This window comes from Anopheles aquasalis, chromosome 3, assembly GCF_943734665.1.
Source record: "Anopheles aquasalis chromosome 3, idAnoAquaMG_Q_19, whole genome shotgun sequence".
Taxonomy (NCBI): domain Eukaryota; kingdom Metazoa; phylum Arthropoda; class Insecta; order Diptera; family Culicidae; genus Anopheles; species Anopheles aquasalis.
The window spans coordinates 38,101,564-38,124,846 of NC_064878.1; the positions used below are offsets into that span (position 1 = coordinate 38,101,564).

Here is a 23,283-nt window from a genome sequence, read left to right on the forward strand (position 1 = left end):
CGACGAACACGAAGTGTCTTCAAGGGTAAAAGTCTATAAATTGCACAATCCATTTTGCTAATTTTTGATTTCCGTAACTCAGCGCAGTGGTAGAATGGTGATTCCGTTGTGTTAGTGGAAAAAAACAGGATGCCAAGACAAGATCGATAAAAACCTAATTTCCCGCGGTCCTTACGACTGCATGGAGACGACTAGGAAAAGGAGTCGCGGCTTCTGAAGAGTGGCGCCGAACCCATCATTCCATCAGTGCCGATGCCACCAGCGAACCAGCGAAATGCAATTATCCTTGGCACGACCAGAGTGCAGTTTGCACACACTAGCTTCTAGTAGACCAGAACCAGAGCGCGAACTACTAGCCTAGCGCCAGCGCCAGCGCCATCGCCACCAGCAAAGTGGAACCAGTGTCGATGGTTTCGCTAATTGCTTATTATTGCACTGAATAAGGCATAAATTTAAATTAATTACGTTATAATGGAGAATTGGTGCTCGAGTTGGTGGTGAGATGCACAGCGGTACCGGCGAGGATTCCACGAGCAGCCACACCGTTCCGGAACCGGCAGCCTCCTTCACCAAAAATTGCTATTTTCCACTCGCACACTGCCAACATGCCAGCGGTAACCGAACCGAAGGAGGCGACGGAGACTCTCCACCGGAGACGCCACAGCGCGTAGTAAGTTGGCGAAGAATTTGTCTGCAATTTTACTACGGCCACCGGCCACCACCGCCGTACGGGAGCACGACGCTGCTAGCACAAGTGCTCTTCGCTCATAATCATCGAGAAGCAGGAGGAAAGAAAGCGAGTGCGGCAGGCAGAATGGCGGCGATGCAAAGTGCGCTCCCGTGTCCCGCGCGATTCCCGGTTCACTGGATCTGATTTTCGCCCTGAACCATTTTTCAAAAATGCTTTCCCGGCAGCAGAAGCACAAGACGAAGATGACGTGTTTGGGATTTTTGCTTTGCTTCATTCCTCTCGCCCACAGCTTCAGCCGGCTGGCTGCTTGTAGAAGAAGACGTTACGCAGCATAATTACGCCCATTGAGGGAGGGAGCACAGCAGCATTCTAATCGATACCTAATGACCACGAGGGAAAAGTTTCACCGAAAATTACCTTTCCTTGTAGGTCATTATCGCGCGCCGGGGGACGAAATTGCTAGGCAATCATAATTATGGGCGCGTTTTTAGTGACTACGCGCGCCCGTTTGGTTTGTTGGTGCTGCATTCGACAGCGTCGTAAATCGTGGCACGCTGGCATGAATCCATTCCTGGCAATCGATCCGAAATCAACGGGAGTGTTGTTGTTGGTGATGGAATTTATCTGGTGTTGAACAGGAACAGGATTTAAACAAATTCTGAGAACTAAGATGTTAAGTCAATTGTCCTTCATCTCTCGAATGCTCCGCCACTTAATGAATGATACCAGAATCCTTTCCGCGAAGCAAAGCGGTATGCAGAAAGGTAATTGATATTAGCGATCGATAGATTGGAAAGTATTTTCTCTCCCTCTCACGCTGATTGAGAGCACGCTCTGTCGTTCGAGGGAGGGATGCGGAAATGAGATTTCCCGGATTCTTTTCTCGCCCAGCACGCGCTTCATTCCATGCCAATTGCTGTTTAGCTGAAGCAATGTACTAGAAGGCAGCAGCTGTTGTGAATCTGAAAGCACCGAAAGCAATTAATTATAAAACCACCAAAACCTAACTAAGCGTACCAAACACGCGGTGGTCGCTGGTATGGGGTGTCACTGGGACATATGACCGGCCTGGCGTCAGATCCTCATGTTCCACAAACCACAAACCTGATTACGAATGCGCGCCAATGCATCCGGCTGACAGTGTCAGGTGTTTTATGGTCCCATGGATTTCCGGACACAAATTTCGACAATACACACGATTAACGGATTTTCGGCGACAGAGTTGTGCGGTTACATGAGGTGTGGTGTACGTGGGACGAGTCCCATGGTTCCAGTTCATTTTTTTCTAATGTTCCACCCATATTCGTATCTCTTTCCAGTCTAATGCACCGCGAGGCGAGACCACCGGCCCCACAGATCCACTGCCGGATGCTGAACGGAAAGGGTGCGATCGATGGGGCGCTGGCACCGGATCATCGGTCGGAGGCGCGGTTAAGGATCGATCCGAAGGTGCTGGTATTTGTCGAAACCACCTATACGCAGCTGGGCAAGAGCATCGCCGAGCTGTTGGTGCACAACCGCATCAAGTAAGTAACCTGCCTACGGTGTTTCCTTAGCTCCTCATTCATCTTTTCATTGCCAGATGTTAATTAATTCTCGTCAGATGGGATTGAATGAACTTGGATTTCTGAGTCGGAATCTCCTTGTTTGCTGATCTTCAACGTATTAACCCGTTAAAATCTCTTCAACAACCTTCAATGTTGGGCAATCCATGGCGTATTCGATGGTCTGGTGTGTAACGAGTGGCTACTCGTAGTGTTTTCTCGGTCCAAACTGTTTACATCCCTGAACTTGCGCTGGGATCCTCCAAGTTCCAGATGATTCTTGATGCTGAAGTGCTGGAGCGCCACCAGTTGTCCTAGCTTCTTTACCGAGCACCAAGTTGACCAAACTTGGACAAGCGTGAAGAACAAACCCCCCAGGCGAAAGAGAGGCAGATGCTGGGAGCTCATTGTCAACCGCCTGTTTTCTGTTTCCTGGCGATGCTTTGCTCTATCGGAACAGTTTCCGCTCGGTGCAGGATGGTTGTGCACCGACCGCTGTCCGTTGATCCGGCGGTATCAAAAGGCACAGAACAATGCCAGTAATTTAGTTCCGGTTCCGGTGCCAAACCCGGTGCACCCCTCCCAGGCCCCTCCCAGCGTGTTGACAGTGTGCACAGTGTGTCTCTGGGCGTAAAAGATTTTCGATTAGCTTGATGGTCACTCCTGACGGTGACGGTGGGTCCCCGGGGAGGGCTCTTACATGCAAATCTCTTACCATGCATAGAAACATGCTGCAGCATTTGTAGGCGAGGACACGGACCCATACTCCCTGGACCTGTTTGCGGACGGATTTAAGACGCATATTACCACTTCCGTTGCAACGGCGCGCAGCAGCAGCAGAATTCTCCATCGTTCTTCCGGAGCAAACGCCAGCTAATTCCGACGAGAGGCTGTCCTACTACCGGGCGCCAACCAAAGCGATGCGATGAGATGCTTAAGTAAATACTTTGTACACTTCTCTATCGGTATCCTATCCAACCAGGGCCGCCTGGATAACCAAACCAGCTGGCCAGAACAGGCACTGTGTAACGGTGCCTTCCTCAATTCGAAATTAGTGTTTGTCCGGACCTTGGAGACAAGCGAGACGTGTGTGTGGGTTCGGCGGGATTGGGTTCCGGTTTGTTTGCGGTACCGGCTGCTGGCCAGCTGTAATGCTATCGAGAGTATTGTGTCCCCACCGGCGCTTACCAGATACTTGACCACGGCCCCGGGGCACACTTTGCTCGAGATTTTTCGGTCTCATATTGCATGCTCAGCGTTCGGTACGATCCAGGCCGCCAGGTCCGGTTACTACATCGAGGACTGGATGGACTAAGTTTGCTTACCAAACGGTCATTTGCAGAAACCACGATGTTTTAGATAACAGACCAGCGCATTTGCATCGGAACTAACAACTAGCAATGAACCCCGCGGAAGGAGCGAGGTGCTGGCGGTGCGCAGAAACAGATTATCAAACTTTCAATTGGACACCGGTAACGGAAGGTGGCGTCGAGTTCGAGTGCCCGTGGAGAATCAGTTTGTAAGGAGCACTGTGGATCAAGATATGGTCGCTGAAGGGGCTTTTGATTACTGTTTTCGTTTGTAAGCTGACATGACCCACTGGTGATTGGGTTTTCCACATCATTTAACCTATATGTGAGCTCCATTCACATGCGATGAGTTCTTTCTTCATTCATGAAAACATTCTTCAAGGCCTGCACTGTGCTGGAATGTGTAATTATGACGTTTTTGAAATCGTTCCGTTGAAGCAACGAAGCGCAAGTCCTTTAGGATTTATTTAGGATGAGGAAAGGGGATGTTGGAGAACATTACAATATGTTCTACATTCCTGGAATCCACCATTCGCCATTGTTCGATGTAAGAATGTAATGCGTGTGTATATATTTGCCCGTCGTCTCCTCTTCACCTTTGATCTTCTGGCGAGAAGGTTTCCTTCAACAATATCCAATTCAATCTCCGCTGCGCTAGCGAGCCGACCCATACACAGTCCCGTACGTAGCCATCCTCTAGGGCCCCAAGGGGGCATTTACTCATTCTCGGGCGGTAAAGCTCACACGCGCTTGAGTGGAAACCCTGCTAATGGAAATTCATTGTGCAAAGGGCTGGTCATAAATTCCTTTCCTCGCTAAATAACGAGCAGCCCTTTGCAGCCACCGACGGACGGACCTTCGTATAGAAGAAATACTCTCCCTTCCTCTGTCATTACATTGGATCGATAAATTCAAAATAATGAACCTTGAATTCCAGAATCCTCAATCTGATCCCGGGAAGAGGAATATAAATGTTAGAATGTTTTGTGAGGGCTTATTACGTTAACCGAAGTTGAGCTTGGTTGAAATAACTGCTAACCAAGTGCACCGCTGCCGCCGCCACCGTAACTATCTGCACGTGAAAGCATGTTCAGGGATAGTTTGTGCTCACGTGGTATTGTTGTGGCTAAAAACATTGTTTCACCGTTCACCTACTAACGTAGAAAACGGTTCCATCTATCTCCGGTCCGTCCCGGGTTCACATGAGGGGTTTTCTGTGTGTATTTTGGACAACTTCTTGTTTTCCTCGGTAACACCGGGATCCCGGTTGTCTGGTAGTTCCCTTTTTTTCTAAAAGCGAACCATTCCAAATGTTTAGTCTAAATAGATGAGATTGTTTTCAGAACCAACAAGGCAGATAATTACTCGGGCTTCCTTGCCATTCGACTTCCATCCAAGACGAGTGCACGAGAAAAAGATAGAGCGAGGTCGAGACTCAATGCTCGTCCGTTTGCTGAAGCCATCGTTATCAACCTTCCTCTGTGCGAGCAGAAAGGTGCCGCTAATGCGGATTTGAACATGTTTAAGCTGCGAATGATCAGCCTCAGCTCTCCGGTTCTAGGTTTTAACATACGTGTTGAGTTGCTGTTGAACATACCCGTTTGCAGGTAGTCCTTCTGGAATGTCTTTTGTGAGAACTTATGTGCACTTTAGATAATCTTTATTCACGATAACAGATATCTTGATTCGTTGTAGGTGGTTGATAAGACGGCAATATTGCTCTTTGGTGAATACTGGAGGTAGAATGAATGTGGCCAACAGATACTGTTCATCTAGCTCCACACAGAGGATGTTCTGTGTCTGTCTCTCGAAAACCACAAAGTAACAAGAATGAAGAGATGAAAGAACATGTTGAAGCCACAAAAAGCGAACCAGATTCCTTTGTTACCCCACAATCAAGGATTCTTTATCGAGCGAAACCTTCCAAACAAAAGCATATTGCAGCATATCTTGTCACCCATAATCGACTCCGGCATAGCCATGCGCCAGTATTGAAGAGACAAAGATGAAACGATGCCTTGCATAATGCCTTGGCTTGAAGAAGGGGAAGATGTTGCTACCATCTCATCCGTATCCTCATTCTCTCCTTGCTGGTCTGGCGATTGCTGCAAACCTTCCTTCCCGGACACAGAGCAACACCCCACCACAAGTTGGTTGATTAAATTTCACGCCAAATTATCATCGAACAAAAGGAAAAAGGATGAAACCCAAGGAACGATTTCACTGCCACGAGAATCATGCGGGCTTTGGTAACGGGAACAATTGATGATTGCAAGGATCATGAAGCAGAAACTGGTGGCTATGGAGGGATGAGGATTGAATCCCTTTCATTGTGACCACCATTATTGGCTCCCGTTTTTTGGGGACGATTCACAACTGCGTGGTGTCTCAGTCCCTTTAGTGAGGCTGTTTTCCCAGACGAGCACTTCTCTAAGAATAGCTCGACAAATGGAGACGACAACAAACGGATTCGAATCCGGCTTCCGGTTACTGTTCACCACGCTAGCGGACTCTCGGAGTCGGTCACCTCGTCAGCCGTTATAATTTATTTAATTTTTAATCTAAACACAACGCCGCTGGCGCTGATCTTCCAGCGAAAGCACACCGGAACTACTCGGAAGCGGCAAAAAGTTGGATCCACTACAACGTAAACTTCTCCCTCCGGCCGGAAAACCTGGATGTCGGAAGGACGGAAGTGGCTTCACTAATCCGAATTAACTTGCCTCGAGAGAGAGAGAGAGAGAGAGAGAGAGTGGCAGCAGAGTGCATTCTCTGCACCATGGCGCGGCTGACATGTAAAGTGATCGTTGCTCGTTGGCCAGTTGCAACCAAATACCGCCTCTGATGTGCTGCCCTCTGATATACTGGGTTGGAATCACTGGGAACTCGCTAAATACTTCATTCTACCCCCACCGCGCCACGAATGGACAAACAAAGTTCTGTCCGCGATCTGAGCATACTTTGAGTTCCACTGCAAATAGTTCCGGCCGGGCGAATGTGGCCGACGACAACTCGTGTTTTTTTGTTTTTTTTTTGTTGGTGTCTGTCGGTTCAACTTTCAACTTTTTCGCGAAACTCGCTCTCTCTCTATCAAGGCCACACAGGATACTCCTTTTAATGAACGAGAATTAGTCCTCCCAGGCAGTCCAGTCAGGCCATCCAGTCGACCAACACCACCGACACCGACATGCACTGAGCCGTAACGGCGTAATCTCGTTTGGGATGAAAACCCCTCGCAAGAACACGAGTTACCCGTGGTGTCGGGCAGAGGATCGGATTGGATCGTCCTGTGTCCTGTCCTGTGATGGGAAGTGAAAAATCGCAAGCAAAAGTTTAATCAACGGAAAGATCGCCTTCGACTTTTCGCCTCCACTTCCACTTCCTATATGTGTTTGTGCTACGCTCTCTCTCTCTCTTGCTCGTTCGCTTCGGTGGATAATGGAGTAGCGGAACATATCGCATAGAGAATAGTTTCATCTTGACACCTCACCACCATCTCCGATGCTGGCCACGAAATGCCGGTATACGGTGAAGGGCCGAAGCGCGAAGCAAAGTTGCTCACTTGATTTAGTGTAAGTTATTTCCTTTGTTTGTTCCAACCGAACGCATTCGGGGAGAGAAGGGTAGATTTTTTTTGCAACCCTTTCAACAACCACAGCCTGCCTCCCCTTCATCACCGAGCGAGGAAAATTGTTTTCCTTCTCTTCGTTCCACCTCATATGAAGGAGCTTCCGGACCGGGACTGGAGGAGGGATCTTTAACGAGTCAAGTTTTTAGCTCGATCTCGGAACAACCCGTGTTCCGTTCGATCTTTTTCTGTTTTCCACGAGGAATGGAGAACGAGAGAGAAAGGGAGAACGTTGTCAGAGGGAAAAGTCTTAAATTTAGTTTAAAAATTTGCTCTTCACCTCCCGTAGTACACTCCATCGTGTGATGGTGGTTTGGTAAATGAAACGGAAAACTTTCCCACACCCCTGTCGGTTACAGCACCGACGGACCAACGAACCCGTGGGGATGTTCATGAGCTGAATCCGGGATTAGTGTGGACCCCCCTTGGATCCGGAATGCTTGTTCTTGCTCCTTATGCTTTCGTCGTCGTTCTGTTTGGTGGCTTTAGGATAAGGAAAGGCATCGATCGCGTGCGTGCGTGCGAAAGGGGGTTGAGTGTCGATTTGTGGGCCATTGGGGAATTGAAGGATTCGGGGAATGGCTATGGCAGGGTATTGTTTGAACTTTCCATTCGTGGCATTTGAGGCTGTGGCCCGTTATGCAGATCCACTCGTCCGCTCCACGATGTCCAATCGGGCGGGCAGACGGACTATCCTGTTAGTGTTTCGCGTCTCCTCGCGTTTCAATTCCCTTCCATCCATCAGTTCTGGAGTTTTTTTTTTATTTTATTTTAGGATTGAAGTGAGTCTTTTGTGTACACAGAAGCAAAGTGATGGTTCTTGACGAACGGAGTGAAAAGGCGGACTCCCGATAGTTAATCACTGGTTGAAGCAATTTGTTTTGGGCTCGACCACCGAATGAACCACCAGGAGGCCCTTGGTCAGCCATTAGTGTTATTTCTTGTGCGTGAAAATCCTTTCCTTACCTTGACCACTTCCATCAATCAATCGGACAGAATTAGAGAGAGAGCGAGGCAAAGAGTACCTTCTTTATGCTTTTTTTTTTCTTCTGTTGGGATTACCAGGGAATCATTTTCCACAAAAACCACCGAAAAAAAGCCCTCCCCCCAGGTCGTTTGCTTTTAATTTATCACAAAATCGCGGCAGGTGGAGCGAAAGACGGTGGTTGCATAGCAAATTGGTCCTATTATCCACGTACCAAGTTCCACGGATCTTACCGATGGCGATACCAGCTCACGCGACGGAAGGATACAAAATCCGAATTACGAGAGACCTTCAGTGGCCGTCGCTTCCGCAGGAAATCTTCACCAAGCAACGTAAGACGATTAATCCCGGAGCTTGCCCGGATGACGGCGGTGTTCTTGAGGTGCGTGTTCACGTGATCCTCTTACCACCACCAGACCAGAGAGAGAGACAAGCCTCGTTGGAGTGCGGTGATCATAATTCTCCATGAAGAACCTTTTTCCATTCCTTCCTTTTTTTCCGCCGCCCGATGGAAGAGTTTGTCCTTCGCTTGCGGTGGTGGCCACAGCGTGCCACTCGCGCGTTGGTCTTGAATTATTAAAGCTTCTTCCTGGTGCGCTCTACCTCGTGCCAATGGTCTGGAGGGGGTTTGGAGGGGAATGAAAATCTGAAATACTTTCGCCACCCAAAAAACACGGGTACACCAACATGGGTGGTGTGTGTCTAGAGACCATCTTTGTGCTTCTCTAGCCTTGCGCCTCCATTAGGCTGGCACCATTTTTGGGTAAGATCCAACATACCACACATCAAAGCGAAGGTGCATTTCTTCTTTCTTTCCGTGCGTGTTTCCTCTCTCCCTCTCTCTCTGTTTGTGGGATACAGGCTCAAAGATTCAAATACCACCAAGCGTGGCCACAAGAGCACAAGGAGGAGTGAGGAAAGGCAACCGAGCGGGCATAATTTATTATGCCGCAATTTCGTTATTTCCGCTCCAACCGCCAGACAATGCAACAACACCAGCAGCAGCAGCAGCAGCATCAACCAAAAGCAGCAGGACACCGTCAGCAGCATCATCATCATCATCATCATCACCGTTCGTCGTCGTCTACGGTCCTGCGTCTGTCCTTCCGGGTTTTCCTCCGGAGCTTTTTATACCTCATTTCCGCTCTACAGACCCCCCCCCCCCCTGGAGGTTGTCGTCGTTCGCCACGCCGGTTGCTTTGTCTGCCAAGTACAAGACAAACGCATCCGAGAGATCGCACAGCTGGAGCAAAACGGAGAAGCAGGCACAGGATCTCTTGGGGAACCGGAACCGTTACCATGATATGGAAATCAGCGTTCCCGTGTCTCATTCCGCACCTGGCCACAATGGAGGAGACGGGGCGCACCCATGGACCCATGGAGTGGTGAACAATATGGTGAATGGAGTTGTTGCTTTCCCTGCGAAAGAGGACGCGGCAGTGTCTTACAGTAACCACAGTGTATGCCCATGGCGTTGTCCTGCGTTCCATTCCCGAGGTTCCCGGTGTGGTGTTGTGGTTTCCTCGTCCCGCTGCCGCTGCTGCTTTATCGGCACAGCAGCAGATGCTGTGAGAGAGCAACAATTATTCCGGAAATGGCGTACACTTACGGCCAAGGTTCGGTTGAAAGCATAAGTTGTAACTTTTGCGCCGTTATTTCTAGTGCATCAGAAGAGAGTGCTTTTCCATCTTTGCTCCTCTTGCAGGAACTGCTTTTGTTTTAATTGTTTTTTTCCTTTCCTTTCCTTTCCTTTTGGTGTTTGAATTCGGCAAGCATGGCGCCGCTTTCCCTGTTCCCGGAGCGTGTGTCCGGGTTGTAAAATGTGGTTAACGGAAGTGCTTTGCAAGCGATGGGGCTGGCACACCTGCTTTCACATGCTCGACGTCGTTCCTCGGCGAGTTCTACATGTTTTTGATGTTGTTCCGAGGGACGTACATTCCTACCGTGCTCTGTGGCCTGGAGTGATGAATAGAGGAAAATGTAAACGAAGAAACTTTTCTTACCAAACCAAACTTCTCTTGGTGGTTGTCTGGGAATTTGCGATGCTTATCAAAAATTGTGCCACAAAAGTTTATTTCGCGGGCATATTGGGCACGCATTCGCGTCGCTTGGAGAACGGAAGACAGAGCCTCCCGGAAGGCAGTGTCAGCGGCAGGCCACAATCAAACGTCACTCAGAAGACCTCAAGCCCTGAAAAGTATCAGTAAGACCTGTCGTGGGTGGATGCCTTACCACCGCCCACCCTCCCCTTTTGACAGCTGTCCGTCTGTCCAATCGTGTGACTTTGGTTCCGGAGTGAAGGCGGCATATGCCTGGATTGCATTTTTCGATTTTGTGGCTTCTCTGCGCTTGTTGCCGCTGAAAACTTTGGACGTGAGTCAGTGCACTGAGTGACGTAATGGCTTTCCTGCCGTCAGCTACCACCACCCCCGGATTGTGGGTGGAGAGTAAACCGATGACGTTGTGACGACGGCCGGTGGTGTGCGTAAGCACACTGGAATGAAATGAAATTGGATTGAAGAGAAGGGGAACAGCTTTCCGCCTTGCGATCGTACGCGATCGTCAATGAGCTGATGTTGCAGTTGTTGAAGCACGGTAACGGATCGCGATTTCATTTCGCTTCGCTTTGGTTTCGTTGTTGACTGCCGGGGAGAGTAGATGTTTAATGGAACGATATCTGAAAGTATAACAGCCTCGTAGCCGTGATCGTCTAGTGGTTAGGACCCTACGTTGTGGCCGTAGTAACCCAGGTTCGAATCCTGGTCACGGCAGTGTTCGATAAGAGAAACACTGTCACGGAAGAGGATAAGATGTTTTTTGCGTAAATTTACTAGCCAGGAATGTCATAGACTTCGTACTGTCTTATATTAATCGTAAACGAAGTGAAGATGCACGATAGTTTTTGTTTGAAGCCTAAAAGAACAAAGTTGACGGAATTTCAACCCGAGAGCAGGCAACTGTCTATAGGAGAATGATACTTGCTAACAGTCACTGTTACCGATAACAGGTGTTATCAGCAAAGACCTCTAAGCAGCCGCAAATTACTAATTAGGCTTAGCAGCACACAAGCTGCTAAAAGTCTAGTGGCAGACAAGCCATCAAAGATTGCCCACAAATATCTGGTGGCCTGGTGCGATAAGAAGACATAAAAAGGGGCGAATAAGGAACGAGACCCTAGATATTAATTCTCTATCATTACGGCCACACATGCATAAATTGCATTGTCCCATCCGTTGATATCAGTTGATGATGATGCAAGGTATCAATACCTCATCACATTGTTTAGTGCCCACACATTCTTTAAGGAAGTATTTACATGAATTGGACTAAGGATACTTTGCAGGATTCTCGATTTTAATATCTAGAAATAACGGGAGTTTAAACATTCTGTAGCGTAGTAGATGACGTTACGTTCCTACCATCTAAGAACTATACGTTTTTTAAATCATAATTGATTTCATTTTCAATCTTCATATTAATATTCAAGATCATCTACAATCGCGGTCTGACTCAACCAGCCAAAACTGATTCCTGTTTTCAATGGATTATTAAACTTCTGAATTGAGAGAAACATGTAAAATTAATTGAACACTACTGTAATCACAATATTCATTTCAATTGTACTCAAGAGCTCATTTAAAGATTTCAATTCACAGGTTTGCTATTGCTTGATATGATTTATAATATATTACCACTCACTTCCTCAATTTCAAATGATTATCCCTCGCCATAGGCACAGTTCATTCGCTAAAAATCATAATTCACGCCCGATCAAACACCAATCAAGCCCCCTTACTACCTACACCCATCACTAATTCCCGACCTACAAACCACTAATTGATTGCAAATCTGCAAATTATGGAATTCACTCGCTGATTGATTTGCCCAGACCACGTGCTCAACCGCACCCGAATTGCTGGAAACTCCTCACATGTACGATGCCATGGCAGGGTCCAGGCTCAGCTGTCTGGCCATGCCATTCCAGGGGAACGCCACGAATCCGCCTGCAAAAAAAAAGCTCCATTAAGTAGCCAACGGGTGAGGAGAGCGATGCGATGATTTTACAGTCCATTAAAACCATTGGTTTGAATTCAATTTTTCGCCCCTTAATGGCGTTCCACACGTTGGATATTTTTTGCCCATGCTCCATCTCCTTCCATTTTGGACATGAAAGTACTTTCGTGCCACTTGTTTCTTCGAAAACCAGTCCATAAAACATATTGGCAATTTCCTACAGTGTCAACAGTTATTATTAATAAAAAGTCATCTTCTCGCAGTTTAATATTAGTGTTTACTTCGAGTGCAAGTCTACCGGCACAATATCAGATCAAAGCTAACATGTAGAGCTCACTGTAGCTCCGGCACGATGGTAAACACTAGCCCGAGTTCATGGGAAATGTTGTTGTTTAATAAAAATGTCCATCCTGACCGCTTCATTACAGCGGTGGTCCATCTCGAAGTCGATCGACATGCTGATAAGCGCCAATAATTGAATTGTATTTAGCTTCACTTGCTCCTGCCCTGGACGGGTTGCATCACGTTAATGCATCCGCAGTGCTGCCGTGCTCCGTGTCTATGCGTTGGGGGTGCAATTGCCTGGTGACCTGTAATGTGAACGGCAGAGAAAAAGGGAGATAAAAAGAGAGTCCAGAAGGAATGCTGCTGGAAGAGGCACTTAACGCTTGTCCAGCCAACGATTGCTGCTGCTGCACATTGTCCTTACAAGCATTAAGTTCCTCTTTTTTATATTTTGTTTAATATAAAAAAATCCGTAAATTTGTCTCTCGCCACAATGACGGACTCAATACTTGAACGGTACGAGTGCAACATAACTGCGAGCTTAATTTTGACAAATTCTCCCCAAGGTGCCGATCCCATAGTGGTCGGTTGGCTCTCGTAAAAAGAAGTGCGCGGCGATATATCAGCATTACCTCAACCCGAGGCGCCTCCGAATAAATATTTCATATCTTGTGCGCCACCATTGCGGGGGGCCATCGAGTAAGACGACAGAAGAAAAAAAAGCATCCAGCACCACCACGACAAGCAGACCTTCGGAAGAGAGGAGAGGGAGGCACCTTGTCCACCGTTTTTTTCCGTTTATCCTTTTCCGTTCGCCATTCTCTTCCAACAATCGCATAAAGTTGCCTTGTTCGCACCGTTATCATCCTATCGCCTTTTAAGATGCCGGACATCGTTTGTCTTGTGTCCGAGTGCGGAAAGGGGCCGCAGCGCAGAACGCGTGCAGATCCAGCAAATGTTGCGATCCATGCTGCAGCAGCGGGAGCTACTGTGGCAGTAGCATAAAGGCGACAATGATACGGAATGATATACAAGCCCCGGCGACTTAACCGGCGTCTGTGTCTGGTGGGGCCACACCACTGCTTGTAAGATATGTATCCGAGATCGTTGTGCTGTGCTGTCCTGTCCTGTCTGACACTGGGACGTCTGAGATGCAGCTGCAGCAGCAGCACCAGCAGCAGCTACCAGTGTTACGCCCGTTACTGTTTGCTGGGGCCAGCAGACGAAGGCTTTGCTTGCGTCATATGAAAAATGATAGGCTAACCATTTTTCAAACAAATTATGAAGCATCGTTCCCCGTCGCCGCCGCCGCCGGGGGAGCAGATGGCCACTATACTGGGGAGGAATGGGGCAGTTTTGGCGAGTCATTTGCTGTCGTAAACATTATGGCCATAGGACGGGCATGGCGTCTCATGGCTGACAGAGGACGTGTGTAAGTGGTGGTAGTTTTACATTTTAATCGCCCAGCATCATGTTGCGATGGTCGTTCTGTCTTTCTCGTGGGTTTCTTCTTTGGTAAAACATCTTCATGCAATTTTCTGTGACCGATTGTTTAACTTCAACTCCATGTCCTTCATTGTGAGTAAACTATCGGATTGGTTTCCGATCTAGTAGCAACCGCAACAGCCACAGTACAGGATGCCTCGAAACGAAGCGCTTTTTTCATCGTTCTTTTTTTTGTTTATCCTACAGTCCTTTTATCTCTACAACATAATTAGTTGAACCTCCGACCATACTCTCAATATTATCCTTTCCGGTGGGCATCCTTTCCCACTGGGCGGTAGAGCACATCGGATACTACGATGGTTCATCCGTCCATCCTTTTTATCGACCTCCCTCCTCTGTGAAACGCGAGACCAAAAGAGCGAGAGAGCGAGAGAGAGATTGAGTGTGAAAGCCACGTTTCCAAGCGACACCTCCTCCGGTACAAAGGGCGTGCCCTCTCGAGGACTCCTTTGATGGCCTTCACGGAGTTGTGATTAATTACGAACTGCTTAATTAACATAAATCTACCTTCAAACCGCAACAGCAGCCGGGGTACCGGGAAACCGAAGTGCGCCTCCATGATGGCTTCCGGCCACCACTAACCATCCATGGTCGTACACTGAGGTCGTATCCTTATCGGAGTGAGACGGAGTGAGACGGAGAGAGTGGTCAGCTTACTTTAGCGCCATCATCCTAGCACACCACTAGCTTTAACCGGTGTTTCTTGGATGAATTAAACTTTTGGCCTCATCATCATCATCATCTTCGTTGGTCGTCGGTCATCGGTCATCCTCTGCATGGGCGGATGCACTAGTGCAGTAGCTGATTCTGGATGGTGTGATGTTGTCACACAACGAAAAAACGGGGGACGCGTCATCGCACCCGGGGAGAGGTGCGAATGCGCGAGCACTCAATTAGCATAATCATAAATCAAAACTTTCCCAATGACACCCGGGATCGTAGTTTCCACCAGCAACACACTCCCGGTACCAACCAGTTAGCTCGCTCATTCTGGGGTGTGAGTAAGTGGGGGAGTCCTCTGTAGACTGTACTTTTCATTAGTTTGATTATTATTATCATCATAATGGTTACCTTCTATGCCCTCTCTCTCTTTCTCTCCTTTGCCCTTTCTCCATCCATCTCTGTCCGCTTATGCTTGGTTGCATCGTGCTCATTAGAATAGTCACACCTCCACGGCAGTGACCACTTTTTGCTAGTTGTTGATGAGCCTAAAGTTTTTACATTACATTTACCTCCAGACTGCAGCATGGAACAGTATCCAGCTGCTCACTCACCTTTAGAATATCCTGGATTATGATGTGATGCAGGAATGAGAGTGTTCCTATTTCAGTGACCGTCGTGTTTATTTTAAAGCAGATCATAAAAAGTTTTGTTATTATTTATTTCCATGAAAGTGGTGATGGATCACTAAAATGAACAAATAAGTATATTATATGTTGAAGGACGAAAGGTACGGATTTTAAATCCCTTCAAGTTAATTTGCTTGATTGCCTGGAAATAAGAAACGGTGGATAATTTTAAGGTATTGAGTTATATGGGCCTCAGTAACCTTCAAAATGATGAACCAACATATCGGCAGGAATCGATGTTTGATTTAAAAGCAAATTGGAGAGCAGAATGAATATCAGACACATCGTTATGTTAGGTTAAGGTTTTAACTCTGTTTTTTTGTGAAATCATATTCAACATGTTCTTTGGGCATGTTTTCGTACATGTTATATCATCTTCCTTGGTACATAGCATTAAAAATAATTGTTTTTATTTTTATTCATTTTCTTTTCATTTGATTTCTTTTCTAGTTTATAAATGTTATGTATTTTTAATAGATTTTAAAAGTGAAAAGCTTTGCTCGCATATGCTAGCCTAACTTTTCAGACAATTTCATGATCTCACTTCTTCAAATGTGGTATTGCAATTGACGTGTTGTACCTGATAGGTTATTAATTCTTTGCATTATTATTGTAGTTTGGTCTACTCGGTTTCACACCGAGTACTTTTACTATTCCTAGGTACTTTCTTACTACTCGGTACTTTTTCTTACTATTCCTAGGAGCAAAGATACTCTTTTTCTTTCATGTTCTTTTTGACAATCATTTTCTTCACCAATAAAGATGTTAAATGTGCTGTTTTCAACCAAATAAGTCTGTTAAAAGGCATCGTTGATGCCATGACTCAAATGCGTTTAGGATGTCTCGTGATTTCGTTCCATTTAAAAATGACCGTCATTTTATCTTCTTCGTCTTAATGATTCCTAATGTTACCATGTTTGGATCAAAGGGAGCCAAGACAAAGGGAGGAACCTTTTTCTATGTGATGAATAACGTTCCGACGTCTACAGATTCTCAATAAAATCGTCATCTGATGTTTTCTTCTTACGAGAAAGTTATGCTACAATCAAATACAAAGAAAAATTACGAGAATTCCCCAGAGTAGATTGCATTGATGGCATTTTATAGATAAATTGAAATTCTCGTTAAAACCACTTTACCATCACGGCAACCGGTGCAAGTAAACCTATTGAAATGCTTCACTCATTCCAGTCATACCCTCCAGTGAATGCAAATTGCATCGCCAAGACTTCACCTTATTGAATACGTACTAGTAACAGCCCGTAGACTGCGCTGCCCTAGGCCACATCCTTCCGATGGACCGATGCACTAGGTGCAGCCGCTATGCAGTTAATCTCCGCATGGATTTATGATGTTTCCGCTCGCATTATGAATATGGTCGCTTGCCAGCACACAGTCACAGCGGAGGATGATGTGCAGTTGCAAAAGTTATGATCGGACCCCTCCGTTCGGTGGGAAACCTTGCAGCCAAATGTGTCCTTGTTGTCGTAGCGCGACCGTTCCACTTCTAGCTGATTTGCGTATTTACGACGGCAGGAATTGAATTGTAGGATCTATTCCATGCCAAGCTTCTCTGCTTCTAACAGAGTGTGTCCTTTTTGCCAACCAGCCAGCCAGCCATGGACATGCGACAACAATGTCACATGCAAGCACCACCACCATGTGCAAGGAATCTCGGCGAGCGAATAATTATCCTTGCCTCAACTCGCACACGGGTGTGTTCCTACACGATGACAACCTTCTTACAAGACGTTTGTTGTCCCAGCTGCTTGCAACCGTACGAGCCCAGCGAGGTACGATGGTACGTCAGCAGCAGCAGCAGCAACCCACTTACCGTTAAAAGGGATGACAGGCGGAAAGTAATTTTGAGATGGGCATCGGTTCGGTACTACGGTTATTGTCATTAGTAGAATCCTACGGAGAACGGTTTTGAGAATGTCCCAGAGAAACCCTCCGACATCTTGCACCGCACCACGTTGTCCGCAGTACAAATCATCTTCCCATTGAGTGGAGCTCATGCATGAAGTGTACAACTGACCGATCCAGCACCGGCTCTGGACCGGTCGACCATTCCTATCGTGTGTTTGAAAGATGTAAAGCCCAAGCCGGCACTGGCCGGCTAGATCCGAACAATGCGATAAATCATCCCGAATCATGGAAGATGCTAGTTTCAGTTTCTCAGAAGCTATCCTTCTCCTCCCAAAAGTCTCAAAGGCCCGGACTCTCTGGTCTAATGTGTCATTCCAGTGCGGTGTGGGTAATCTTCAAATGTTCCTCCATTCATCATGATAAATGCGTCAAATGTGGGGACCAGTTGCCTACCGGTTGATTGAAATTGAAATACACGGCACGGCATGGCACGGCATCATCCGTATATCATCCATTGATCACCATCACCGCCGTGGGTATGGACTCCTCATTTCCGTTCACCGGATATTTGTGGCCTGCAAACTGCATCTAATAACTGCCCCGTGGTGGCGCTCGGTTTGATGTTTGTACGGCTCGCGGCTGTAAAAAAAACTGGAAACTTCTCTCGTTCACCACCGAGCTGTGGTTAATCCTGGTGAAAGGATTCCCCGGGGAGGGCGCTCGTTGTTCGGTTCGATGACGACCGCCACTAATTTGTAGCCACATCAGGAAACCACACAACAACAACGGACTCAGTTTCCGTTTGAAACAAACACGCTCTCGGATAGACAATCAGTGGCCACCAACCAACCACCAGTTCGTTCGGTGATTGGAAAACGATTTTTTCATTTCCATCCTTTAGTCAATTACTCACACTTTCCCTATCTCTCTCTTTGTCTCTTTGTCTCCCGTTAGGTACAAACTGGAAGTGGCCGGCAAGAGTTTACCGGTGTTAACCAACCAGGATAAGGGCCGGTATGGAGTGATTGTGTTTGAGAATCTGGACAAGTACCTCAACATGGACAACTGGAATCGGCAGCTGCTGGATAAGTACTGTCGTGATTACTCCGTCGGCATCATCGGATTCGTGAGCCCAAGCGAAGAGACGCTGGTCGGTGCCCAGCTCCGTAACTTCCCGCTCTACGTGCACACGAATCTGAGACTAAGGGATGCCAGCTTGAACCCGGGTTCACCGGTGCTCCGGTTAACGCGTGCTGGTGATACGGCCTGGGGTCCGCTGCCGGGGAATGATTGGGCCATCTTTCAGCACAACCACACCGGCTACGAACCGCTCGAGTGGGCCCAGAAGAATGTGATGGACTACCCGACGGATGGAGTGGCGCAACCCCCGTTGGCCACCGTGCTCCAGGACCACGGACAGATCGATGGCATCCAGCGGATACTGTTCGGATCGGGTTTGAAGTTTTGGCTCCATCGGTTGCTGTTTCTCGATTCCCTTTCCTACCTGAGCCACGGACAGCTCAGTCTCAGCCTGGAGCGTCACATTCTGATCGACATCGATGACATCTTTGTGGCCGAGAAGGGTACACGATTAAAGCCGGACGATGTGCATGCGCTGCTCGCGACACAGAACCGTATCACCGAGATGGTACCCGGCTTTCGCTTCAATCTCGGCTTCTCCGGAAAGTTCTTCCATCATGGTACACACGAGGAGAACCTCGGAGAAGATATGTTGCTGCGGAACGTAGCGCAGTTCAACTGGTTTTCGCACATGTGGAACCACCAGCAACCGCACCTGTACGACAATCTCACCCAGCTGATGGGCGATATGATGCTGAACAAGGAGTTTGCCAAGGAGCATGGGATTCCGACGGATTCCGGGTACTCTGTGTCCCCGCATCACTCGGGCGTCTATCCAGCGCACGAGCTGCTTTACATTGCGTGGAAGAAGGTTTGGAACATTCGTGTCACGTCGACTGAGGAGTATCCTCATCTGCGACCTGCACGGCTACGGAGAGCTTTCATTCACCGGAACATCATGGTGCTACCGCGGCAAACCTGTGGACTGTTCACGCACACGATCTGTATCAACAGTTATCCGGGTGGGCGCGAAAAGCTCGACGAATCGATCAGTGGCGGTGAACTGTTCCAGACGATCGTTTACAATCCGATCAACATTTTTATGACGCACATGTCGAACTATGGCAACGATCGGTTAGCGCTGTACACGTTCGAGTCCGTGTTCAAGTTTCTGCGCTGCTGGACCAACCTGAAGCTCACCTCCGTCCCACCGTTGCAGCTCGGTGAGCTGTACTTTAAGCTGCACCCGGAGGAGCGCGATCCGATCTGGGGTAACCCGGCGGACGATCCGAAACATGCGAAGATCTGGGCGGGCAGCAAACGGCGCACGACGCTACCGAAGCTACTCGTTCTTGGTCCCCAGAAGACGGGTTCGACGGCGTTCTACACGTTCCTCAGTATGCACCCGGCCGTCTCGAGCAATCTACCCAACACGGACACGTTCGAGGAGATTCAGTTCTTCAACGGGAACAACTACTACCGGGGGCTCGAGTGGTATCTGGACTTTTTCCCGCTGCAACCGAACGATACGGACGATAAGTTTATGTTCGAAAAGTCGGCCACGTACTTCGACGGGGAGCTCGTCCCCAAGCGTGCCCATGCGCTGCTACCGAAGGTCCAACTCGTCACCATCTTGATATCGCCGGCCAAGCGGGCCTACTCGTGGTACCAGCACATCAAGGCCCACGGTGATCCGATTGCAAACAACTACAGCTTCTATCAGGTAAAGCGTTGAAATGGTGTAAAGCAATCCACGATCTAGTTACTCATGAACTGCTCTTTCAGGTCATAACGGCAACGGAAGCGGAACCGAAAGCGTTACGTGATCTGCGTAACCGCTGTCTCAACCCGGGCAAGTACGCACAGCATCTCGAGCGCTGGCTTGCCTACTACCCGCAGCAGCAGCTGCACATCATCGACGGAGAGCAGCTCAAATCGAACCCGATCAGCGTAATGATGGATCTGCAGCGGTTCCTCAAGCTACCCCCGTTCGATTACAGTCAACATCTACGCTTTGACAATAAGAAAGGTTTCTACTGCCAGGTAGTCGCGGATAATCGCAACAAGTGTCTCGGCAAATCGAAGGGTCGCCAGTATCCACCGATGGATGAACGGAGCGCCAAAATGCTACAAAAGTAAGTCACCCAGACAACAATGTTAGAAACATTCACTCACTCTCTTCTCCTTTCCTTTTTGTAGGTATTATCGGATACACAATCAAGCGCTGGTGAAGCTACTGAAGAAGCTCGGTTCACGACCCATTCCTCAGTGGCTAAAGGAAGATCTATCGGTGACCCCCTAACAAACGTCGCAACGACGCTGTTACGAGATATCATGAGAACAGAACAGAAGGAGCATGAGCTGACCAACAAAAACAACAAAAAAACAACAAACGTTGCCGTATCGTGCGTATAGTGCCGCGTGTTCCACTTACTATTAAGATGTTAAGTAGCAGAGTATGGAAGGAGGATGTGTAGAGCTGCTTTTGTAAGCATATTACAGGTACACGAACGAGCGCACCACCAGGCGAGGTAATCGTTAAAATGCGGGTACAAAGAGGAGGGAAACCAGGTGGTGTTTAGTTATAAACGAACGATCGAGCTCGAGTCGTCGTCACTCAGCTTAGCAATTAGTTTCTTTCAACTCTAAGTTCGATTAGTTGGCTATTTGTTAAGCACCTTTGATGAGCTGTGATGAGATGAGAACCGTGTATCATAGATTAGACTCCGTAGGCGCCTCCCTCTTCTTTAAATTTTTTTTTTACTTCGATTATGGAGACGTTATTGTGTTTGGAGAAAGAGACGCAACGCCAACCACTGTGACGTTCGAAAAAAATACCTCAACAAAAACGGATTCAATTCACCGCAACTGTCGCTGTCGCCAAAGGGCTTTTGGTGGGAGCAAAATTCTGCGTTCCGTTTCCACTGTGAACGCGCATTTTCGCCTTCGTTAATAAGTGGCGCTGCAGATTGCGTTTAGCGCAGGCCATATCACGTGCTACAAATCGTGTGCCGTAATCAGGGTTTTTCTTTAGAGACTAACTATAAAAACTATAATTTAATCGTTATTTAAACCACATCATGGTGCCCAATTTAGCGATGCTCTTTACGTCAAGTCTCTCTGTGCGCCGGGTCAAAAGCCACGATGGCACGGTGCTAACGGTTGCCCTTTACAGTGTTTTTGGCACCGGAGTCGTACTTATCGTCATGTGGAAAGGTGCATTCCACTAGCTTGAGTTTCTCTTTTTTACCTCGTACTTAAAAACCATCAGGTTATTCGTTCATAACACCACGCGCATGGTCAAGGCAGCTACTGAAAGCAAGATAGAAGCAGATGGCAACGTCCTGGATCCGTTTTCTTTCTTTGACTCTTAGCAAAACAAAAGTGAGGAAATTGAAGTACGCGTGGTGACCGGAATGTGAATTACAAAACTGTACCAAAAACGTAAAACAAACATGAACAATTACATTGCAAAATCATGCGATCATAAGAAACACGAAAGCAAATATTTAACATATCGAAGAAGAAACTCAATGAGGAAACCGTACCGTCGTAAAGTAAGCAAACTTAGTTTCGGTTTTCGGCAGATTACAGACTACAACTATCATGGCCAGTATTTCGTTGCTTGCTTGGGGGAAGTTCCAGTCGCTGACCCGTTTTTTTTTTCATTATGATTCATTAGCATTCAATGTTCCTGCCATTGCTGCTAATAAAAAACTGTATCAATTGAGCATTATTCGGCCGGATAAGAGAATCAGCAGAACTAGTAATGTTCCTTTACTAGTTCTACTTCTTCTTAGTGGAAGGAAACTAGCTATATTTACAGTGGCAGCAGCTCACTAGTATGTGCATTGCAACAATAAACCAGTAGAGCGTTATCTCTGGTATCGGTCCATGCACAGCTATCTATGTTGTAAGTACTAGATAGGAACAAACGAATGCCCAAGCGATTGGTTAGTACGAGAGTACGCCGTGCCGCGCATATTGCAAACGGTCGCAGAAGGGACTAACTGTAATAAATAACTGTTAAAACGATACGGACTAGCAGATCAGCGAACAGTATGACGAGCTTGGATGTGAAGTAATGCAATGCGGTCGTGTGATTAAGATTGAGTGCAAACTCGGGAAGATGGTTGGGATCCCAAAAATAAGTCATTTTTGCGTAGAATTAGCGCAACTGCTAAAGACGTTGTACATATGATCTGTAAAAGGATGCTGCTAGCTGATCGATTAATGGCGAAATGGAAACGATGAAAATGATCAAGAAAATAAAGAAGCCAGTTCAATTGACTGTAAATAAGTGCAACTAACCGGCGTCTCTCGTGCGTCCAATAGGACAGATGCTTCACGATCGAAGAATTGTTTCGTACAAACTCATGGATGACATTTTTATTCATTTAGGTTGTAACTTTATCTTATCATTGTTATATGTATGAAATACTCATTCATTTTTCAGCATTTTGTGAACATTTTCCAGCGACTATATTATTCTTTTTTTATTGACCTTTTTTAGCGAGCAAGACTCTAGGCGAATGTACGGGCGAATGTTGTGCAGATTTTAGTCCTAAAACGTCGACGAGATAGTTGTCTGCTCTTCAAAGTAACGCTGGAGATGTGGCTCTGTGGCACTGAAAGTCAAATCTGCGGAACTACTCTCTTCAATTAATCTTCGTATACACTGATGATGTATAGTGGTATCGGCCTCCGATTATTTTCAAACGATGAGCGCTAAGTACAACAAGCAACACGTTGAGATTGGCTTCTACTTAGCTCAGGTTGTCTCGGGACTAGGATTTTTTCTTCGAAAGTTCATGAAGGGCCTCACTAAACACCGAAATTGTACCAGACTCCTGACTAAGGACTAGGAAGCACTACTCCAACACGTGTTTGTCGAGAGATAGTGGCGTACAAATCATCAAGCTGAAGCAGCATGTCGTTTTGAAGGAACAAATGCTATGCTTGCAATAAGATATGAATGAACCAGGGTATCGCCTGCAGCACAGAAAACGTGAACAAAGTATG

General features: G+C 47.2%; 1 protein-coding gene and 1 non-coding gene across 2 annotated transcripts in view; both read left to right on the plus strand.

Annotated features, from left to right (window-relative positions):
• The window catches only part of LOC126574379 (bifunctional heparan sulfate N-deacetylase/N-sulfotransferase), a 36,747-nt gene extending 14,180 nt beyond the window's left edge, over positions 1–22,567 (plus strand). The window contains exons 2-5 of the mRNA XM_050234557.1: positions 2,011–2,217; positions 18,136–19,984; positions 20,047–20,396; positions 20,461–22,567. Of these exons, the coding sequence (XP_050090514.1) occupies positions 2,011–2,217; positions 18,136–19,984; positions 20,047–20,396; positions 20,461–20,563 (2,509 nt within the window). The 3' untranslated portion in view covers positions 20,564–22,567. The remainder of the gene's footprint in view (positions 1–2,010; positions 2,218–18,135; positions 19,985–20,046; positions 20,397–20,460) is intronic.
• Positions 10,858–10,929, plus strand: Trnah-gug (transfer RNA histidin (anticodon GUG)). The gene has a single exon. It is a non-coding gene; the product is annotated as a tRNA-His (tRNA).
• Positions 22,568–23,283: the final 716 nt, after the last annotated feature.